The sequence below is a fragment of the Lichenostomus cassidix genome, chromosome 5 (assembly GCF_008360975.1).
Source record: "Lichenostomus cassidix isolate B80296 chromosome 5, HeHo_3.0, whole genome shotgun sequence".
NCBI lineage: Eukaryota > Metazoa > Chordata > Aves > Passeriformes > Meliphagidae > Lichenostomus > Lichenostomus cassidix.
Window position 1 is genome coordinate 47,076,964 of NC_139486.1, and position 21,358 is coordinate 47,098,321.

At 47.7% G+C, this 21,358-nt stretch overlaps 1 protein-coding gene across 1 annotated transcript in view; it reads left to right on the forward strand.

The window, feature by feature from the left end:
* The window catches only part of CD81 (CD81 molecule), a 32,981-nt gene extending 12,362 nt beyond the window's left edge, over positions 1-20,619 (forward strand). The window contains exons 3-8 of the mRNA XM_085062885.1: positions 9,650-9,747; positions 12,664-12,738; positions 15,375-15,482; positions 16,055-16,150; positions 16,455-16,544; positions 17,245-20,619. Coding sequence (XP_084919011.1) covers positions 9,650-9,747; positions 12,664-12,738; positions 15,375-15,482; positions 16,055-16,150; positions 16,455-16,544; positions 17,245-17,307 — 530 coding nt within the window. The 3' untranslated portion in view covers positions 17,308-20,619. The remainder of the gene's footprint in view (positions 1-9,649; positions 9,748-12,663; positions 12,739-15,374; positions 15,483-16,054; positions 16,151-16,454; positions 16,545-17,244) is intronic.
* The last annotated feature ends 739 nt before the right edge of the window (positions 20,620-21,358 follow it).

A 21,358-nucleotide genomic window follows, 5' to 3' on the forward strand; every position in this document is an offset into this window, starting at 1 on the left:
AACTGCTTCAGTGCTGTGAAGACCTAGCAGTACCAGAGAGGGGATAGCTGGAGCACCTTTGTTCCATGGTTTCATAACTGTAAAGGAAAATACTTGTTCTTCATCTGAGCTTGGCGTATGGTCTGAAAACCACTTATTTACTTTATTTGAAGTCCAGAAACCAAAATCTTTCTTGCGCTTGGATAACACTGTCTGGAATGCTTTGTCTGTCTGGAGGCTGGGAAGGTGTTGGTCACAGGGCCGAAAGCATCCTTCAGGATAGCTAGAGGCATTGATAAGTTCCTAACAACTGGTTAACCACTTCCCAGATATTTACCAATCCTGCACATAAAGTACCATTGAAAAAAACCCAAACAAACAACAAACCTGTGATTCAGTGTGTTATGAGAGCCCATAGAAGAAGGCAGAGCTGGTCTGTCTCTGAAAATACCGGTACAACCTGAAACAGTTCTGATCTCTCCACAATAAATTAGGGCTGTGATGTCACAGGTTTTAAGAGCCCCTGGGGATTCTGAAGAGGCAAGTGATATTGGACTTACTGCTTTTGCCCTTTCTTGGTGGGATGACAGTGGGAGGGAAAAACCAGGTTCCCCATCCTTCGAAGATTTGGTTCTTGTGGTGCCTGGAGATGGCTGCTGTGGGTAAAACGCCTTGAGGAAGGCAGGGACAAAAGCCTCAGCTCTCATTTGCCTTAAATCCACACCTCAGGATTTCACACTTCCCCCTTGCTGGGCTGCCTGTGTGCTGGGAGCATCGCTGGGTGCTTGTCCATGCTGCTGCCCTTCCTGTGCTCTCCCTCAAGCCGCCTGGCGAGGAATGGAGCACAGCAGCTGGATGGTCTCGGCTTCGCTCTCTCTTGCCAGATCCAAAATAGGAAATCTGCCTCCAGCTGCTCACAGCAAGTGACAGGGCAACACGACCTGTGGCTCTAATTAGCTCGGCCCAGGGAGCGGGGCCAGCCACGATGAGGAGTGCAAAAGCATCTGAGCTGGGGTGTGGTTTTCCATGTAGCTTTTAGGGTGAGGAAGGGGTTTGCTTTGCTTCTATCTAGGTGCTTTTTGTTTTATTAGTAAATCCTCTGCTGGGCACTGTCTCGTCCTTGGAGCATGGTGGCACAGGGGAGGGATGTGAGGTTTTGAACAGGCATACAGCTGTGGGGCAAAGTTGGCCATTGAGGCTGCGGCCATCACACCGTCTGGGTGTGACTGCCCCAACAGAAAGGCAAAAGTTGGGGTTTTTTTTGGTTTTTTTTTTTTTGGTGGGGGAGTTCCCTAGATCCTGGTTTATGGCTGTTGATCTGGCTTCCAAGCTGGTCAGGCAGCAAAGCCTGAGGGGAGGGAATGAGGGGCGCAGCTGAGGGCAGCAATGGTTTGGGACTAAGGTGGTGAATGTGTGTGTGAGTGCTGCCAAGATATGGAGGGAACGCTGGCTAACAAGAACACAGGCTCTCTAATGAGGTGAATCCGACTGTCTTCACCATCTTCCTCGGAACAAATACAATCCAGGATAATGATTTCTGCCCTGGAAACAGGTTCAAGCTGCTTTTCTCGCAGACTGGTCTAGAATAAATGGGCCAGAAGGCACAGAGATGTTTTGAAGCCTTTCTTACAAATCTGAGTTGAACTGTGGCTGCTCACAAGCTTTCATGGGTGTCTTCAGGATTTTGGAAGTCCTGTCATGAGGCTTTGCTGGGCTCAGGGGAATCTGACCCTTGCAGAGAGGAGGGACTGCTAAGTAGCAGTGGATAGGGTAGGGGGCTTCTGTCTCTGCTTTCCCCGGGTTTGCCCATTGTCCTTACAGCATGTGAGGATGTTTTGGGCACTCTTGCCATGGGTGCCAGATGTGGCCAGCATTGCAGAGCATCCCAGCCCATCACCCAGACAGACTTGCATTGGCTAAGTGGTTGTGGAGGAGCTATCCCTAACAGCAGCTTAATTAGCCGTTTCAGGACTGCCTCGGGTAAAAAGCAGTGATCTCTGGGGTTTTGGGAAGGTTTTCATTGCAGAGGGGACTGTGCAGAGCTCCAGTGTGTTGCAGAGGCTCTAGAGGTCAGCAGTGATACAGTGGCTGTGGAGCCACCATGAGCAATGAGAAGATGTTGGTTTCTCTTCCCACTCCCATCCTTGTCCCCATTCCTCTGGAAATGTTAGGCATCTTCTAGAGGTGGTGCCACCTTCCATACATCATGACATTAGACTCAACAGCAAATCTTTTGCCAAACTTGTTGTCAAAGGACTAGGGAAGAGCCTGTGCGTCCTGGTCTGTAGGTTCTGTAATAAACACCAGTGAAAAACCACCTTCAGTTTTGGCATAAGGTGCTATAGGGATCCCTGTGGATGCACATGGTTCAGGACTGGTTTGTTCTCTTACCCATTTGTGCTCTACTCTGTCAAGGCTCCCTATGTCAAAGATTTTCCAGCAGACACATGAGCTGTGGCCAGGCTTGCGTGCTTGGCAGTGGAAACCAAGGTTTGTGTTTGGCCTAGAACCACACCAAGCAAAATGGATTATTTAAAAAATAATATACATGTGGATTTTTAAAAATAGAAGTAAATGTATTTTTCTGTCTTGGAAATAAACTTACTTACAGTTAAGGACAATTTAATTATTTAGTCCCTGAAAGGGAAAAAAACTCAAAAGCTGAGATTTACTTGTTTTAGATTTTCCTCTAATCACTGTCAGATCAACTCCTTCAATACTGGAATTCTTTTTAAAATAGCAGTTTTAAGGCAAAACACTTTTTAGTACTTTCCTTTCTGGCTTACAGCATGTATCTGACAGTACAAATTTTTTTTTTGTATTCTTATTACAGAATTCTATTTCTATTAAAAAAGCAACATGTTATTTCATTGCATTTCCATTTAATTTCCATTTAATTGTAATTCATTCTACCTTCATCATGAGCAGCCCCTGTTGTTCATTTACCCTGCAGACTAAATCTGGTTATGAGTTTAAAAATAAATTGGTACCATCAGGTTATTTTAAGTTCAAATCTATCCAACTACAACTAATGCAGTTGTTCTTTTCCTTTCTCCCCTGCCGCTGGCTTTGCTGCCCTGGACCTGTGCCATCTTCAGAGCTGTTTAAACCTGTAGCTTTGACAGTTTTCCTTAGAAAACCTCCACTGTGTTTAAAGCATGCAAAGCCTACGAGGAATCCTCCAGTGGGATTTGTGCTCTGTTAGTGGGTGAGACCTGAGTGCATGTAGAGGTGCCCAGAAGTGCTGTAGACTGGGGCAGCAGAGGATGGGCCAGCATATTCCAGCCTGACTCTCCTGTGCTGTGACACCATTGTCCATCCCAGTCCTGGAGGATGTGCCATAGACTTCCTCCCAGCTTTTGCAGGTATGCTAACTTCACAAAACTTGAGTCTCCTGCAAGTGTTTCCTGGGGAGGCAGAGGAGGAACGGGACTGTGACGTTGTGTGGAGTGGATTTGGGTACAAGTGTGTGCACGTAAGGATGTTCTTTGGGGCTTCCCCACCACCCCTTTGTTTTTCTGACAGAGGGGTGCTCGTGGCTTCTTCTTGCCTTGTTCTTGCAGATCAGGGTAGCATGTACAGGCTTTCATCTCCCCATGAGAGCTCTCCATGCTTTGTGACCCTGTTGCTCCATCTGGAAGTCATTAGCAGCTACAGAGCAGCAATGTTTTCCTTGGGAAAGGGGGCGGAGGGGAATGGAGGGGCTTCCCACTTGTCATCTTCCAGCAAACCCTCTCTTTTTCCAGCCCCCCTTTCTCTCACTCCTCTTTCAAGACAGCACTTCCAGTTCTGCTGGGCCAATTCCACCAGGCAACTGTACAAAAATGTCTGGGACAGCCTCCTTTGCTGGCTGGCTCATGCAGCCATCTTTTTCCTGCCTCAACCCTGCCCTGGAGGGACTTTCCACTCCCTGCCTTTATCGTACCCCCAAGTTGCAAGGAAGAACATAATTTCTTTGGCTAAGGGGAGGGTGTTCTTCCATGATGGGTGGTGTGGGATAGTAGGGAGTCTCCCTACCCTTGTCTGATGGTCCCACCCTTCCCAGCAAGAGTGGTGATGATCCCAGTGATGTTCAGCATCTCCAGGCCAGGAGCAAGAGCAGGGTGGCACTGAAGCCTCCCTCTTTTCCTCAGAGGCTTGCAAAACTCTTGGATGTGCAGAGTCTCCCCGTGGGAGCCTGTTGGGAGAATAAACATCTCTCTTTCCTCTGCTCTCAGCCCCTTTTTAAAGCCCATCCCATGGGGAGGGCAGGCACAGCTTGGAGAGCTGCCTGGCCTTCCCAGGAAGCATGGTGTCATGCTGGGAGGGCTATTTCTTATTTGATTTCTTTTTTGTCTTTTCAAAATATTACCATGGTGACCTGGGGCAAGTGACTGGCTTCCATTAGGCTAATGAGTTAAAGATGCTGGGAAAGGATTGAAATGAGGGGAGAAGTAGGGTGCTGTCCAGGAATGCCAGTACCTGGAGCTGCACAGCATCTCTAATGGGGGTGGTGGGGCATGGGGGGCTGGCCTGCTCCCTGCTTGTTTTAGAGAGACACTCCTGTGCTTGTTCCTCCTTTTGTTTGTTTTTTCATCATGTCCTTTTTTTAAGACTGTTTATTTCTTCTTGTTTTCTTTACTTCTCAGCAGGGACAGGACATGGGTTTTACAACCCTGCAGGCACCAGCTATGCTGCTTTAATGCCAAAGCAAGTACTGACACTGAATACTGCCTTTTTCTCTCCCTTCCCTGCTCCCCGAACTGAGCATCCTGCTTCTTCCTACCTGGCCTGCAGATAAAGAGCCCTCCATGGAGGGATCATCTGCTTGAGCTGGGAGCTAAGCTCGCCTCTTGGCTGCCTCTTTTGCCTTTCCCACCTAGCACCAAACCAAGAGAAGTGCTCAGTTAGTTCCCTGGCTCTGATGTTTGGGCTCAAAGCAGCACAAGCCCTGGTTGTGCTGGGAAAAAGAGGATGGTGTTTGGTTCACTGCTGCTGCTTTTTCTGATCATCGTGTCCTGATGCTCTTGAGCAAAGAGATCATATCATGGTTCCTGTGCTCCTGCTTTGAATTCAGATGAGGAGGTGAAGCTGGGAGTGGCTGGGCTCTTTCCTAAAGCTTTCTGTTCTAAGGTTCCATCTCTAAAGGAGATAGAGGACTCAAGGAAGTATTGACGCCTCTGTTCTGACTTCCCCAACTCCAAGATACAGGTCCTGGGGCTCACAGCTTGGTGTGGTGGGTGGCTGGTTATGTGTGGCAGTTGTAGCAATCTTTCTTGTTGTTGCCTTATCAGAGAACCATGCCATAGGGTTAGAAATCACACTGTAGTACTGCTTAAGGATGTGGAGGTGCCTTGGTACCAGGAACACCTGTACATGATTTGCTTACTGTACCTGTTGCTGCAGCTCCAGCTGTTGCCAGCACTGCTGCTGTGGGAGGAGGCAGCATGACTGCAGGCACTGCAGATTGCAATTTATACCTCCCTCATTTTACTTTTTGTTTACGGCAAACAGCGCTTCTTGTTGTAAAAACCCCTGAGAAAGCTGCAGTAAAAGTGAGCTGGGAAAAGTGGCGTTGAAAGGCAGATGGAGCCTTGCTCATGCCAAATTGTCCCAGTTTGGGTGGAGCCCTGAGGGAGCAAATGCAAGTTTAGTCAAGAGTTCCTCACCCAGAAGAGGATTTTGGGGGTTAACCAGTCACTGATGCTTATATAGAGGAGGGGGAGGCTTGTGAGGAGTCTCCTCGGACTTTAAGGAGGATAAGGTGCCATTCAGGATGGGGATGACATGTGTCTTGCTCACAGACAGAGAACCCAAAACCACACTAGGCGTCATCATCCCTGTGTGCCAGGAATGAAAGCTAAGATGTGTCAGGCTGCTTTCTGGGAAAAGGGCTTGGTCGTTCCAGTCTGTGCCGTGATTGCTGCGAAATAGGCCCCCAGCTGCCTGGCACCCAGTCTGTAAGTAGAGACCTCCCCACCAGCCCCATTCCTTGAGGGGAAGGATGGGTGTGGGAAAACAAGCACCATTCAAAGCTTGTGGTTGGGCACTTGGATTGCCTGCCTTTGCTTTCTCAGCCTTCAGCATGGCATTTCTGTGGAGAAACACCACTGGCATTCCTCATACAAGATGCTATTGTTGCAGTAAATATTTTGTGCTTGTTTTTAAATCAACTCTGGAGCAGAGTCCTGCTCTGCTGCCTCCCAGGAGAGGCTGTCGTGCTCTGGCCCTCGGTAACAAAAGGCAACTCCATAACGGCTGCTTGTTTGTGCCTGGGAATGAAGCTGGCCTTTATTCCAAAAGCCTTCCAGGGTTTTTTTTTGTGGTTTGCTGAGATCAGGCCAGTCATCACTGCCCTCTTCCCCGCCTGGCTGTGCATTCCTGCTGCTCCCACCGCACTGGTTGCATCCGCTGGGCTCCGGTCAGGAAGCTGCACGTGGTGCACATCTTCTTCCCTCCCCTCCTTTCCTTCTTGCTGTTTCCTCACTTGACAGCAGTGCTGGCTCTGATGAAGAGCTGGTGAAGTGAGAGCAGGGAGCAAAGCGGGAAGCCAGGACCTCATTTAACAGTCCAAGGTCTGCAGAGCCTGCCTGGGGTGGGAGTTCAGCAGGTCAGGATTGGTTTTGTTTCTTTGAAGCTGCCAGAAATCCCAGCAAGGAGCAAGTACAAAGGTCACTGGAAAACTTCTCTAAAACAGCAAATGTCTGTGTTTGCTCTGAGTCTCCTCCATCAGCTGAGGTTCTCAATGGGCCTTCATTTTGTAGTTTTCAGAGCAGAACTTCCCTAGCCACGAGTGAGTCTTGTGTTTTCTCAATGATCCTAATACCAGAAGAACATTTTTTACAGTGAGTGCAATCATTCAGTGGGAAAACCTCCCCAGGGACATGATAGAGTCCCTGTCACTGGAGGTTTGTGAGATACAATTGGGCAGGGTTCTGGATGGTCTCACCTTGGTTCTCATTCTCACAAAAGGTTTGACCGGGTGATCATTTGAGGTCAGTTCAACCTGGGCTGCTCTGTGACTCTGTGATCTCCTGGCAATATTTGTTCAGCCCAGAAGGTGCCTTCAGTGTTTATTTTGAAAAAAATTGAGAATAAAATCTTCTGTCCATGGTGACCTGGTCATTGGGGTCCCAGCATCATGCTGCTTGGTCTCCAAATGTGCTGCATCTGCTTGTTACCCAAGTACAAATAGTGACTTCTCAGACATGGAAATTACTTGCCCCCAGCTCAGCTTTGTCTTCTCTGTACTGTCTTAATGGGAGAAGTCAGAAATTGCTGCACTCAGGGATGAAAAAAGTTGATTTTCCACCTTGTGGTGAAGACTTCAGTTGAACTACCCAGGGCTTAAAACAGCAAAATCTGCCATGGTTTGGGTTGAAATCCCAAGCCAGCAGCATCACTGGTACAAGCTGGAGTGGCAAGGGCTGGTTCTTGGGCATTAGCAGTTTTGGTGATAGTGAGCAGACTGTTTTTTGGGACACCGCTGCTGGTATGTAGCTCCTCGTGAGACAGCAGTTATGCAGCATCTGACAGTCTCCATCAGTCTCTCTGGGGCTTGGCAGATGTCCAGCAGACAGCCTTCATTGTGCAGGATTTATTCATGCCTTCCCACCGCCTCCAAGCCCTTTGGGGCCTCTCTGTCCCACACACAGCTCAGCATACTGCTTGTCACGCTGTCTCCCTGCCCAGCTGCCACAGCTGCTCTACCTCACATCTCCAACCATTGGGACAAAACTACCTCCTTCCACTTCAGGCAGGCCCACAAAACTTTATCTGCTGGACTATTCTTTCTAAGAAACCCTCCTAGGAGGTTTCTTTGGCTTGTTTTTCGTTTCTTTTCACACCTTCACCTAAGGAGGTGTCTCATCCTCACTAGGGGAGCTTCAAGGATGCAGCTGCTTGTTGGGTTTTTGTGGCTCCTGGGTGCTGCTGAAACCCCTTCAGAGCACATCAGGAGGTGCAGCTCATGCCTCCAGCTCCCTGTGCTGACAGTGTTGCCGCAAGGATGTTGGTGTCTCCGGCCACAGCTCCCGTCAGATCTTGTGAAGAGGGGCTTCCTGCGGGGTCAGCGTGCTCCATTGTGGCACTTCCCCTGCAGCTGGCTTCCTCCCTCCTGCAGTGCCTAAAAATAGGCTGAGAAACACCGGAGAGTCTCAGTGCCGGCGCTGCTGGGGTGGCGTTTCCGTCGCTGCCTCACACCAAGTCAGCCCTTGCATCGGCGCTTGTGCTGCCGGTGCGTTTTGTTTTAAAGAAGGAAGAAGCGGGAGCCAAAGTTCACCCTTTCCCAAGTTTGAGGCATGTGTAAGGGAGTTTTAAACAAGTGGAGACCGTTATTGTGTATCTGGTGTTTTAGAGAAGGGTTTACTTGACTTGGCTCTGCTCTCAGTGCGTGGCCTTTAGACTTTGTACTTCAATTATCAGAAGATTGTTTAAAAGCTATGGAGATAAGAAAAACCTTAAACATCATGAGCATGTACAAACAGTTTTAATCTTGAGCTCTGTTTATATGTTAGGGCTGTTTCTAAAGGAGAGTTGACAGTCTGATTAATAACTATAAAATATTTTCACTCAGCAGAAGAAAACATTTCATTGAAGGGATGTGTCTCCCAACCACTAGTAAGATTCATTGTGTTGCTGTTACCTCTGGGATGCCCCATGTTCTTTTGTCCTCATCATGATTATTTTCTTTTTTTCTCACTGTCCATTAGAGATAGTGACTGCAGTCTTACCTGAATTGTAATTATTTGGGAATTTTTTTTGCATCTATCAAATTGCTTTTGAATTTCAGATCTACTTAGAGAGTACTAGAACCACTATATTTGAGAATATTAGTTAACCAAAAGTGCACTAAGTATAAGGGATACACCAGGAGAAAGCTGTGTCAAATTTAACTGAGCTAGTAGTGTTTGGCTGAGTAATCACAATGGCTTCACCAGTCTCGTGGTTGGTGAGACCATGGTGATTACTCACGGCAGCAGACTTGAGCCTTGAGCTAAGCTCTTGTTTCCTGAATGAATAAACTTTTATTCCTCTGTTTTCTGAACCACTCCCCATGCCTCATTTCAAGCTTTGAACTAGTAATGGCGCAAGTTGCCTGTGCAGATTCAATAACTTAAAGTAAAAAATGTTGTCTTCACAGTGGAAGAACCTATAACAAAAAAAGTGCCAGACTTTATTAAGTGAGATGCTTAAGCAGTACTTACCCCTTGGTTTTGTGGTTCATCTGCCTTTAAAATGTTATCCAGATAAATATTTGTAAGATGTTTAATATAAATAAACCATGTGCCTTACTGTTTATTTTACAAGATACACTAACTAATAATTTTCATCTCTGCTTAAATACTTAACACAGCATGCCAGGGGAACTCCCTGCTACAGCTCTGAGGGTGCTGGAGAGCTCTTGTCTTGCCTCCTACATCCTCTGCCTAGTGCTTCTCTCAGCATTTCCTTTGATTTCAGAGGTGATGGAGTTATTAAAGTTTCGGTGTTGGCACCTTCAAACACTTAGACCCAATTCATGTATGCTGTGTTCTACTATGTCTGCTGCCACCTCTACTCACACCTTCTCAGCCTTAGCTCTGCACATCCATGATTATCCGCCCCAGGAGCCAGAATGTCCAGCCAGGCATGAGGATCGTCCTGGACCAAGCTCTGCAGTAATGTATCTGCCTCTCACTCTCCCTTGCAGGAATCTATATCCTGATTGCAGTTGGAGCTGTCATGATGTTCGTGGGATTCCTGGGATGCTACGGTGCTATTCAGGAGTCTCAGTGTCTGCTGGGAACGGTAAGACACACAAAGCTTTGGAAGTCACTTGAAACCCTGATTTCCCTGGTGGATGGCACATGGCTGGGTTTCCCTTGCTGCAGTCTTTTCCAACAAGCAGGGCTGGGAGGATATGTGAGCACAGAGGTGGGAACTAAGTGACCTCTGCAATGAGCACAGCAGCGCCATGTGGCTGAGGGCATCTCTGCCCAGCCTGTGGAGCTCTGGCTGAGCTGGCAGGCATGCTGCAATACCCTGTCTGTGCCTGGCTGCAGGGCAGAAGGAGTGAGATCAGCAGGATTCTTAGAGACTCTTTCTCTGTTATATGTGAACCCCCACCATGCATTTTCCCCCCACCATGGTCTGGCTGTCTTACCAAACACCCACTAAATCCTCTTTCTTACCTGGTGTCCCCTACAGCTTCCCCTCCCACTCTGTTTCAAGGCTGCCTGTAGCAATTCTGGTTCTTTGAAGGAATCATCTACTATTTTTATCTGTTTGGACAAGGAAACAGCAAAGACTTTCCATAATTTCTTAGTGAGAACATCTAGGTACATCCTGGAAAATCCATTACTGAAGTGCTACAGGCGTCCTTGATGTGAGGCAGCAGCTCAGGATTCCTGGCACAGGATAAGCTTAATTGGATAAACTGTAGCCACACCAAAAGCTTTTACCTTCAGGGCAAGGGAGACCCATTTATTTAAAGCAAGTTCTCACATGTGGTTCAACTTTAAACTTGATGCATAAAAAATAAAACTGGAAGGGTAAACCATGATCTTTGGGTTTTTTTAATTGGAATGACTTTCCAGCACTTGGCTTTGTTGGTCTGGAGGATTCTTGATGGCAGTGTAGCAACTCATGGGTGTGGGCTCAGCTTGGACAGAGGGAAACGGAGCTGCTTTCCCTCACTCTTGCAGACAACTTCACATCTGGTTGCTGCCGATTCCCAGTAATGAGGGGATGCTTTTCCCGGGAGTTGATAAAGCGCTTCTGAATGTCAGTGGATGGGAGCATCAGTAGGAGTTTCCCAGCTGCTGGGAATAGGAGGAGCCTGCACACAAATCTGGCAGGGGTTGTTGTAGCACAGTCTGGCAGCTTTGGATTTTTATTTTGTTTTGTTAATGCAAGTGATCACAGACCCTGAACTATCCCTCACTCCCTCTTGAAGTTAGAAAGAGGATTAGAAGGGCAGATGGTACAACGTACCTGAGGTCCGACAGGGAAACCGGCTGCTCTGGCTGAAATTAGCAGCTCTAGCTGCTGTGTACTGCCTGTGTTTGCTCACACCCTGGCTTGCCAAGAAAAGCCTGGAGACACCCCATGAGGATGCTTTCTGCTGGCCAAGCCTCCCGCTGTGTTCCAAGGACATTTCCAGGCAGTGTCCTCAGGGTGTTTCGGGGAAGCAGCCGCGCTCCCCTTTCCTGCACCAGCTGAGGGAGTGACTCCGGGCTTACTGCAAAAGGGAAAAGAATGAGGAAGCTTCATGCTATCAAAATCCTGTGCCAAAGGTGGCATGGAAGCTGAGCTGCAATACTTGAGGAAGACAGAAGGGAGCCACTTGGCACTTCCATGGACCCCTGAGAAGGGGCTGGGACACAGCTTGGTCAGGAACACCACTATGTTCCCATAGCACTAAGCTGCATTTCTTGGTGTTCTGCAGCCAACTTACAGATGAACTGAGTCTGCAGGAAGTTGTACCTCCAAATCTGGGGTAAACAAACCATCCTTCACTGCAGGGTAACTGCTGCAAAGCCCTACTGCTTAACCAGACTAACAGTGGCACTGCACCCACAATTTAGGGTGATATGAGTCCTTGGGGCAATGTGGGGCCGTCATCCAAAGACGTTCCTACAAAATCAGGGATAGACAGATGTTTACATAGGAGTTGATTGTTCAGGAACTGGACAAGGATGTTGGAAGTCCTTTCCTGCTGTCAGGTTAATAGTTTTGTTTCCATTTTGCTGATAACCCTTTGCTATGGCATGTGAGAGCCAGGTCATGGCAACATTCTGGAAACTCCTGTTTCCTCTATTTTTGGAGAAAATGTCCTGAATGTGTCTTGAACAGAAACTTCTCAGGAGCCAGGGGCTGATTCCCCACCCTATACTGTAATTTTGACTTTCCTCCACTGCATTCACCTCTTTCCCTTCTTGACTTCCATGGCAATTCTCTCACTTTGGGGCTTTTCATCTTTTCCCATCACTGAGTAATCTTGTCACAGAGGTGATGTTGGCTGCATATGGAGTATGCCTCTGTGGCTTCCCGTGTGACCCTGATGTCTGAGTTTACAGCTTCCCATTTCCAGTCTAACCGACCAAACATCATGTGTTCCTGCAATCTTGAGCAGGAACAAAATCTTGAACACAAAGGTGGAGGAGTCTTTGGGGGGATGGCAGGGAAGACTGCTGAAATTGCACAAACAGGGTGGGACTGTGGGAAAATGTCAGCGTTAGTATTTATGCAAAAAGCTGCAGTAGCCTTGCAGGGCTGTGGATGCCAGAGAGCTGGCCATAAATCATACCCTGACACCCCCAGCTCCTCAGCAACTGAAATGTGCTTTTAACCCTGCACTGGCAATTCCTGTCCTTGGAGCATTGTGGCAAGAGCAGAAACCTTGTCTGGAGGGTCCTGCAGGTGTGTGAGGAGGAGCAATGTATCTTGTGGTGCACAGGGCATCTTCATCCCTGCCAGTCCCTTTGTGGGAAAGGCTTTGTGAATCCCTGCTCAACCATCCTAACAGGAAGTCTGGACATGGGGTGGCATGTGATGAGTTACAGGAAAATGTGTTTGGGCTAAGTGCATGTGTGAGAGATAAAATGGTTTGAAGTCAGATGAAACCTTGCTCTGATCTCTGTCAGTACAAGTGCTGCTCCACACCTCTCCCCACCCAATTGCTGCAGATACATTAAGGATCCCTCTCTTGATTTGTCTTTGCAGTTCTTCACTTGCCTGGTGATCCTGTTTGCCTGCGAAGTTGCGGCTGGAATTTGGGGTTTTGTCAACAAAGACCAAGTAAGATGACTCCAAAACCTGTGTTTGTGGGACTGGGAGGCTGGGGCAGAACCGCAGCAGATCTCAGCATGAGTTGTTTTGCCCACAAACTGCTCCCAGACTGAGTAACGGGGGCTTGGATTAGCAGTGTGACCTGGGCAGGCCACCTCACTCCTCTTGGCCAGGCTGATAAACTTTAAATGTGAGCACTTGAGGTAGCAGCTGCCCCTCAGGGTATGTAGTGCAATGTCTCGAATAAAAATAGCCTGTCTCGCTTGGGTCTCCTCCGTGCTGCCACACTGTCAGTCACACAGGGAGTTGATTCATGCATGAAGTTGTGAAGGAAAGCCATCTGCACGTCCTCGGTGCCAGGGAACAAAGAGCAAACCCAGCCGCGTAGTGCCAAAGGGAGGGAATACCATACAGGGAGAGCCTGCATTAACGGGATTGCTTGGTGCTTCCTGCTCTTCTCCAATATCATATAACCTGCTTCAGGCTGTTTGTCTGCCAGCACTGGGCTTGCTGTGATCCCTGTGCTGTGCACACGTGAAGGGTACATGTCTGTCCAAGGCACCCTGCTAGAAACTGCTCAGATAAGGTTTCCTAGCTGGAAGGGCTGAGCCAAAGGGTAGAACCGAAAACTGCAGCTTTTCACCTTCTGTTTCTGCTGACCTTCCCTTGCTATGGTCACATGTGCTCACACACACACAGGGTTTGGTCTCGCAGTGCAGAACTGCCCATGTATGGGAACCGTGGCTGTGCCGCAGCAAGCAGCGGGCTGGGTGTTGATCACAGGGCCTCAGAGGTTTGGAGGAGAGAAGAGGACTGCTTGTACTCAAAGGCAAGGTTAGACTCTCTGGCAGAGTAGGAATTGTGTTTACTTTACTAAGAGACGTTAGCCAGCTGTGTAAGTAGGTGCTGGCCTGCTCAGCTTTTACATGCATGTGGGCAGTGGCTCACAGGCTCAGCCTGAATGGGAACACCCTTGGAGTCATTCAGCAGGACAGAGCATGACTTCACTGGAATAAACTCTGTGGCTAAACATATTATTATGCAGGCAGGGTGCTGTTTCCTAGCAACTCTAGTGAACTAATTAACCTTTGCAGAGGGGCTGTGCCTCCTGCAGATGTTATTTTGTGAATCCTGAAGAGTCCAAGATGTGCAACTGCAACCGAGAGCAGAAGAAAAAGTGAAGGCTGGGTAAGGAGGGACCCCATGGCTGTTGTGTCTCCTCCTAGGGAGAAAGTGCTTGGCCACCAGAGCATAAAGCTGAGAAATTTAGGACTTCCTGAAACAAGAGTGATGACCTCAGCCTCTAGAATTAATTTTGCAGTTTAAAATGAAGGGTGGCAGTCTGTTGGCATCAGCTGGTTTTGCAGCCTTGATGATGAATGGGGTGTCTTGTAGTCCCTGCTGACAAGGCAGGCTTGCTTCTCCCTGCCTTGGTTGGGGGAGCAGTGGAAGCTGGGAGGGAAGCACTGAATGATCCCAGCCACTAAGAGCTGCTGAAGCAGGGACACTTTTCCACAAAGCTGGAGGCAGTCTCCCTCAGTCAGTCTTCCAGGAGATGCTTTAGATGCAGAATAGGGAAGCAATAAATAGGATTTCTTTTTTCACGTACTAGAATCAAATGGTTTGATTGGAGAATATATCCTCCAAAGCAAACTTTTTTGAGCAGTGATTAAGGAATTCTGGGATAATTGATTGAAATCATGCATCTTCTTGCTGCAGTTTTTTTTCGTATGCTAATCCAGCCTGTGATGCCAAGAGCAGATGTTCCAGAAAGCATTTTCCCTTTCTTGCTTTTAAGTTTTTCTTTTGCTTCTCTTGTATGTCCCCCTTTCATCTCTCTCCCCCAAATTATTGAAGGGTGTTAGAGGAGAAGTCACAAGGCCAGTTTCCCTGAAAATCAGGAGATTTTTGCACTCTAGAGCAGAGCCCCATGGGTGGCTGCAGTCCACCAGCCAGGTGGCAGGGTTACAGTGCAGATAAGGCGTCTCATATAACCACTTACTGGACAGTGATGCCCAGCTCCAGGTAGGGGCCCAGCCACGGTTTTACACCCATCTAAATGCACCTAAGTTTCCTGACCCCAAAGGAGCTGCTTCACAAGGCTCTAGTGTGCAATCTCTCCCAATTCCTGCCATCCCCATTCCGCAAGCCAAGGTGCCCATACCTACAGACAGCCTTGCTGGCTCACCCCACCTCCTCCTGAATTTTACAGCCGCAGTGGGAAATATGTTGCCTGCCTGCTTTGACTACGGGTGGTTCAAAACATGCCATTTCTGCATTGCTGAGCTCAGCAGCACATCCACATGGGCTGAAGGCTATCTCAAATCTTGTGGCTCACCCTCCAGGCCTTGGCTGTCTTTATCTGCTAGAGAGAGCCCGTGAAACCCTTGGATAATGATGTCTGGAATCTGCTGGCCTGGTAGATGAAGTTCTTAATATTTGCTACAGCTGGAGGGGCTTGAGCCCTATGAAAGACAGGCCTTTTTTCATGTGCCTGTGCAAACAAATGGGGTCCAAACCTATTTAAAAACTGCTCATCTTACTGCAAGTGCCATTAGAGGGAACCTGGCCTTCAGGCACATCTGCTGGATAGGTTTCCTCCTCCTGCTCTGGCTGAAAGGGAGTTTTTCCTGTGTCTTTCCTAGATAGCCAAAGACGTGAAGCAGTTCTATGACCAAGCGCTTCAACAAGCGCTCATGGGAGAATCGGATGCAAACAACGCCAAAGCTGTAGTGAAGACCTTTCATGAAACGGTAAGATGGTGGTGGTGCTGCTGGAGAATTAATAATAGAGGTCAGGAAAATGGATGGGAAAAGCAGAGTCTAAAGCAGGTGATGCTACGTTCAGGTCTTAGCCTATCAAGTTTGCTGTTCTTGCACGTCAGAAAGCAGAGTTGTGCTGTCTTCAATATTCTCTCCATCACATGGTGCTGGGAAGTCTGGACCAAACTCTGATTAAGTTGCTTTTCATTTATCTCAGCACCCCTGATTTAAGTAAAATTCAATGGAAGAAGAATGTAGTTCTGAGGAATTAATCCTGATGCTTGGTCCATTTAGCAGGAAACTCTCTGGAGAGAGTTGGGTTCACTCTCCTCCAGGATACCTATGCCTGATCTGTCTGGGACTATTGTAGGAAGTAGCTCCATTGCATGCAAAGAAAAAAGTTAATTTGGTGACTTATTCCCCACCCTTGTTTCCCTCTCCAAGATGCCTCCTCAGTCTTGGGTGGCTTCAAGAATGTGTAATGATGGGGAGAGCATTGCATAAGTGTTTGCTGTCTGCTAATGCTGGCTTTCCATTGTTTCTTCTTTCCTCTCTCCATGTAGCTGGACTGCTGTGGTTCCGATATTGTAACAGCGACTTTCACTCCTGTGTGGAGGGATGACCTCTGCCGAAAGGACTCCCTGAAGAGCTTTTTTGAGGTAGGCACAGCTGCTCTTCAGTCAGCAAAGCTGCTGCAGGAAACCTCAGATGCCAAGGAAATTTGGGGATTTATTGGGAAATAGATAAAGTGTAGAGATTTCATTTATTTGGGGATGGTGTAGAAGGATGTTGAAGGTTCCCATTTAGTTCTTCCTTTGCTGTTCCTGCTTGAGGAGACTGGTAGGTGCAGAGGGGTGAAGTCTGGTTGGAAGTCCTGGAGCCAGGACAGGACAGTGCCTTTCTGGGTGCCAGGGGCAGGTGAGGGGAAAGCAGGCTGCTGACTGGTGTGCTTCTCTGCCTCAGAACACGAACTGCCACAAAAAAATCGATGAGCTCTTCTCCGGGAAGCTCTACCTGATCGGTATCGCTGCCGTCGTGGTTGCTGTGATCATGGTAAGTGTGACAGCCTGGTGGGACAGGGAAATGCCACCTCAGGGCACCCTGGCCCTCTTCCAGCTGGGCTGGATCTATCCCTCTCCTCTGGATGCCCCTGCAACTCAGCATGCAGCACCAGCCCTATGTGCCCCAGAACTCTGGAATATGGCAAGACCAAGGGCTTCATCATCCCTCTGAGAAATCAGAATGTTAGGAGAGGTACCTGGCAAGCTCAGTACAGCAGGAGCACCTGCATGCACCTCCAGAAGGGCAGAGCACCACTGAAACCTCCTCACTGCCTCCAAAACCACTCATTCCACAGGCTGCCATGTTTTATCACTGGGGTCTGCAGTGGGAAGGGATTTGCTTGCTTTGCCACGTTGGGTTTGATCCCTAGTGAGGGGTGGGTGGTGTGGGGTGGTAATATGGCATCTGTGCAAAGCCTGGACTATGGTGCTGGAGAGATCCTGAGGCATTTGCTGTGTAGCTGGCAGCCAAAAAGCTTGTCAGCTACCACTGCTGCAGCAAGCCCGAGATGAGAGAAGAGAGTCTTATCTCAAACTGGCCAGCTCCATAGGAAAATAGCAGCAAATACGTAGCATCCCTGCCCTAACCAATTGCATGAGAGTGTTAATGTGGAGCGGGGCACCTTGGGATGGGAGGAGCTCCTGCATCGTGCTGGTTGTTGCCTGACTAGTGCCCCTGTGTCTCTGGACAGATCTTCGAGATGATCCTGAGCATGGTGCTGTGCTGTGGCATAAGGAACAGCTCCGTCTACTGAGCCGTGAGAGCCAGGCAGGGGAAGGGGGGAGCAGGGCGGACGGCGCTAGAGGGGACCCCAAGTGCCACTGAGTGACCAGGAGACATTTCAACAACAGACAAAGAAAACTATGTATATAAATGCTTCCAATATTACCATACAGTACTTATCATTTTTATTTTGAAGTACTTTTTTTTTTTTTTAAATAAATAAAACTTTCCCGTATCTTTGTGGCTGAGTTAGTTACACATCAGTTTTGTGTGATGGGAAAGCTGCTGTAGCAGGAGATCAAGTCCTTCCTCCCCCTTCCCCACCCCCAGTAACTCAAGTAATGTTGGTGGAAGATGTATGGAGGAGAAGGCTGCAGCCTGGTCTCAGAAAACTTTGCCTTGGTTTTACCAACTTTTTTTATTAGATGCTGAAGCAGAATTTAGCAGTTTTGTTAATTTGTACTTATCTTGTCCAACCATCACCCCAACTCCCTGGCGTTTCCAAGCTGTCCATAGGGAAGCCTGGCTGACTGCCCAAAGCCTGGGAGAGAGGAGGGGAGAGGATACAGTCTCCATTGCCTGGGTGTGATGTATCCCAGGAGAAACACAGGCATTGTTCCTCTCCAGACTGTTTCCAGCTGTAGGTCAGCCCTTAACAGAAGTCATGCTGAAACTTTCTTACTCTCTAAAGAGTAAAAATGTTTTTTTCTGTTTTGTGTTTGTTTGGTTTTTTTCATGGGGCTATAATTTTATAAATTGGCTCATTTCCATTGATTCATTATGTTGAAAGGTCAGTGGCTGGGGGTGAATTTTAGTCCCAGTTTTTCAATAACAAACTGAAAATTACTTTTTTAATGTCCTTCAGTGTTTCATTATAGACATATGTTTCAAGGAGAGTCTAGTTCTATACCAAGTTTCCACTGTTAAGCTAATGCTCACATAGAAATTATATTGAAAAAAGAAGAAAACATAAAAAAATAGTCCTTGACTTTAGAAATCCTGCTTTTATGTACTGCAGGATGATGCTTGGGTGTTCCCAACCATATGCATACATGCTTAAAATTTCATCTTTGCATCACTCTCTTGTTCAGTGAAATTATCCTTAATTATAGCATATTGTCACACACTATAATATTGCTGAGAAATTGTCATAATCTGATTGTGAAAAAAAGAGTTTAAGACCTTCCAGTTATATTAACAACAGATCAGCTTATAAAATCAAGATAATTTAGCATGTTAGATCGCACCAGTTGAAACACGTTCTTGTGATCTGGTAAATTCGGTTATCACTTTGATGTATGTGGCTTCTTTTGTATGCCACTCTGTTACCATGTAGATAGAGGGGAAGAGTGACCCAGGAGCTATGTAATAAAATCAGAGTGTCACTAAAAAGATGATCTATATGTATAGTTCTATAGATATATATTTTTAAGCAAAGCCTTTTCCTTAGCCGTATGGGCACTTGAGCTGGAAATTATAGTATCTCTCAGCTCTTTGCACCCTTGAAGCAGGTAAGGGGAGGAGTTAAAATTAGTGATCACTTTCCCCACTTCAGGAGTATTTCTGTTTCTTAAAGTATTTCACTCTCCCCCTTTGTCACAAAGAGCTTCAGATCTGACAGGGAGGGAGACCTGTAATCATCAATCATTTAAAACCAGTACCTTGTCCACTGCACGTGGCCATCATGGGTGTTGCCACTACAGGACAGAAGATTCCTGCACTGGGGCAAACTGATCCATTCAGAAGTTTTTCTTCCTTCTACTCTCCCCTTTCCTCTTCCTGCCTTTTAGTATATAGGGCCTTTAAAAAGTATATAGGTAAATATATATAAAAATATATATATATATCAAGTTGTGCTGGGTAAAGAGGAGGAAGTGCTTCAACAAATCTTCATATTGAGTGGTTGGACAAGAAAAGATTCAGCCTTAGAAATAGCCTTAAAGCAACACTGCCCTGAATGTCCATGTTGTGCACATTAAGAATGAGATGAGGTTTTGCAGTAGGCAACCCCTTCCCCTGCTCCCCAGCGTAGCTCCTTCAGGTCATCTACTCTGTTATGTGGCCATATGTATATGCATCATCCAAGCATGTGTGTTTACATCTATGTGCATCAGGATTGTCAGCATACAGAATGGATGTGTAACTTGCCACCTTTTTTGTTGACTGTTGGTAAATGTGTATAAATATGCCATTAAGCATTTCAATTCTGTTTTCTTTTCCTTATACCGTATTTTTGATATTGTTCAGTATTCAGTTGATGCTGTGTATGGAGCTGGAGCTCTGTTTGAAGACAGACTGGGTCTCGATGCAGGTCAGGTGTGTCCTCAGACATTGTACTTTTAGGGTTTGAGTTGTCCCAGGGAGGAAGTGGTACTTGGAGAGGGAATCTGAGAGCTGTGAGAGGAGGAAGAGCAGTAACTTTGCTCAGACTGTGTCCCACAGGGGCTGCAATTCACCCTCTGGCTCATTTCAGAGGTTGCTTGCCATTGTGGAGAGCTCCAGAAGCAGTTTCCTGCTCCTGTGGCTGCTGCAGGAAAGGTGCTCAAGGAAGGCAACAGCTAGAGGAGGGTCATGGGAGGAGGGACAGAAGGATGTTTACAGAGAGAAGACAAAATGCTTTCTTTTAGAGTTACCAGCTGAGTCCCCACATTTAATGGAATGGTCATCAGCTGGAGGGGTCAGCTGTGGAAGAACACGGACAGAGAGGAGCAGTCATGCTTAAGAACAATGAAGTAGGTGAGAAACCCTCTCTGAAAGAAACTACCCACATAGGTCTCCTGTGAAGCTGGACCTGAGTTAACAGCAACAACAAAGGGAGCTGTGAAGGGCTGAGGGGACTTGCCTCATTGCAAGCCCTCAGGATCCAAAAGCCACAGGGCTCTTCTGCCAGTTGGTCAGTCCCAAAGCTGGCTGAGGTGAAGGGGGAAAAGCCACTAGGTAGGATCCCTGCTCTGCCCTAGCGCTTCTCTTGTATCCTTATGCCTTTGTGTGTGCAACATGGCACCCTGTACTGCCCCTCTCCACACCCCCCAAGGAAGAAAAGGATGAGATTGCAGGCTGTAAATACAAACACCTCCCTCTCTATGGAAGCATCCCTCCTGGAGCTAGTGGCAGCTGAGAAAATGGCTGTGAGCTGAGGTGGGGACGAGGAGTGTCAACTGTCCAGGTCTGAGTTCAAAGACTGCATCTTAAGGTCAAACAGAGCCGCTGACAGCTTAACTGAATGCTTGGGATTTTTTCATACTGTGGAGCATGCCACAAAGCAGTGTGTTTAACTTCTTTCTGCCTTTTTTTTTAAAGAAATGAAACAAAAATCAATTTAATAAACATTTCTCATAGTGTGCATAGTGTGATGAACTGCTGCAATTTTACAACCAGTTAACCTTAACACCAGGATGCTTTGTGAACCAGGCTTCAACAGCACGGGTTTTTACAGCCTCTGGGAGGGGGGCCTGCAGGCAGCCTGAGCGTGCACCCAGAATGGTGCTGAGGGAAGGCAAAAAGGCTGCTTGCCAGCAGTGGTGGCTCCTGCAATGGTGCCCCCCCTCAAGGAAATGGGGGCACAGTTGTAGGGGAGCTAATGTGGATTGCAAAAGAGTGACTGTGCTGAAATTCAGTGGCAGGGGTGGGGGGGGGGGGGCGAGGGCACCGTGGTGGCAGTACTGAGCACACTCAAGGGGCTTCTTCTAAAGTGATCCAAAATGCCTTGTGCTGCCATCTGGATGGGGGCTGCTCTGGTCTGCTTTTTGTGGATGGTCTGCTAATGCCACCGTGGCTACCCCTGCCTGCCCCTCTGCACCATCAGGGGAGAAATCCTGGCTGAGAGCGAGGTGGGAGGCCAAGTGCTGTGATCCCTCAATTGCCTGCCTTCCTGTGTCCTGTCTTGGACTTTGCGCTGTGTTTGAAGCAGGAATGTCCTGTGGAGGCTGCCAGCCATCACCCGTGCTGGTATAGAGAGGGAGGGGATGCAGGTGAGGGAGTGCAAGGAGGGAGTTGAGCTGCTGCAAGGAAAGGCTAGCCCTGCTCCCAGCAGCTGTGCCTGTGCTACAAGATCATGCCCATCTGTTGTTCTTTCACTTGTT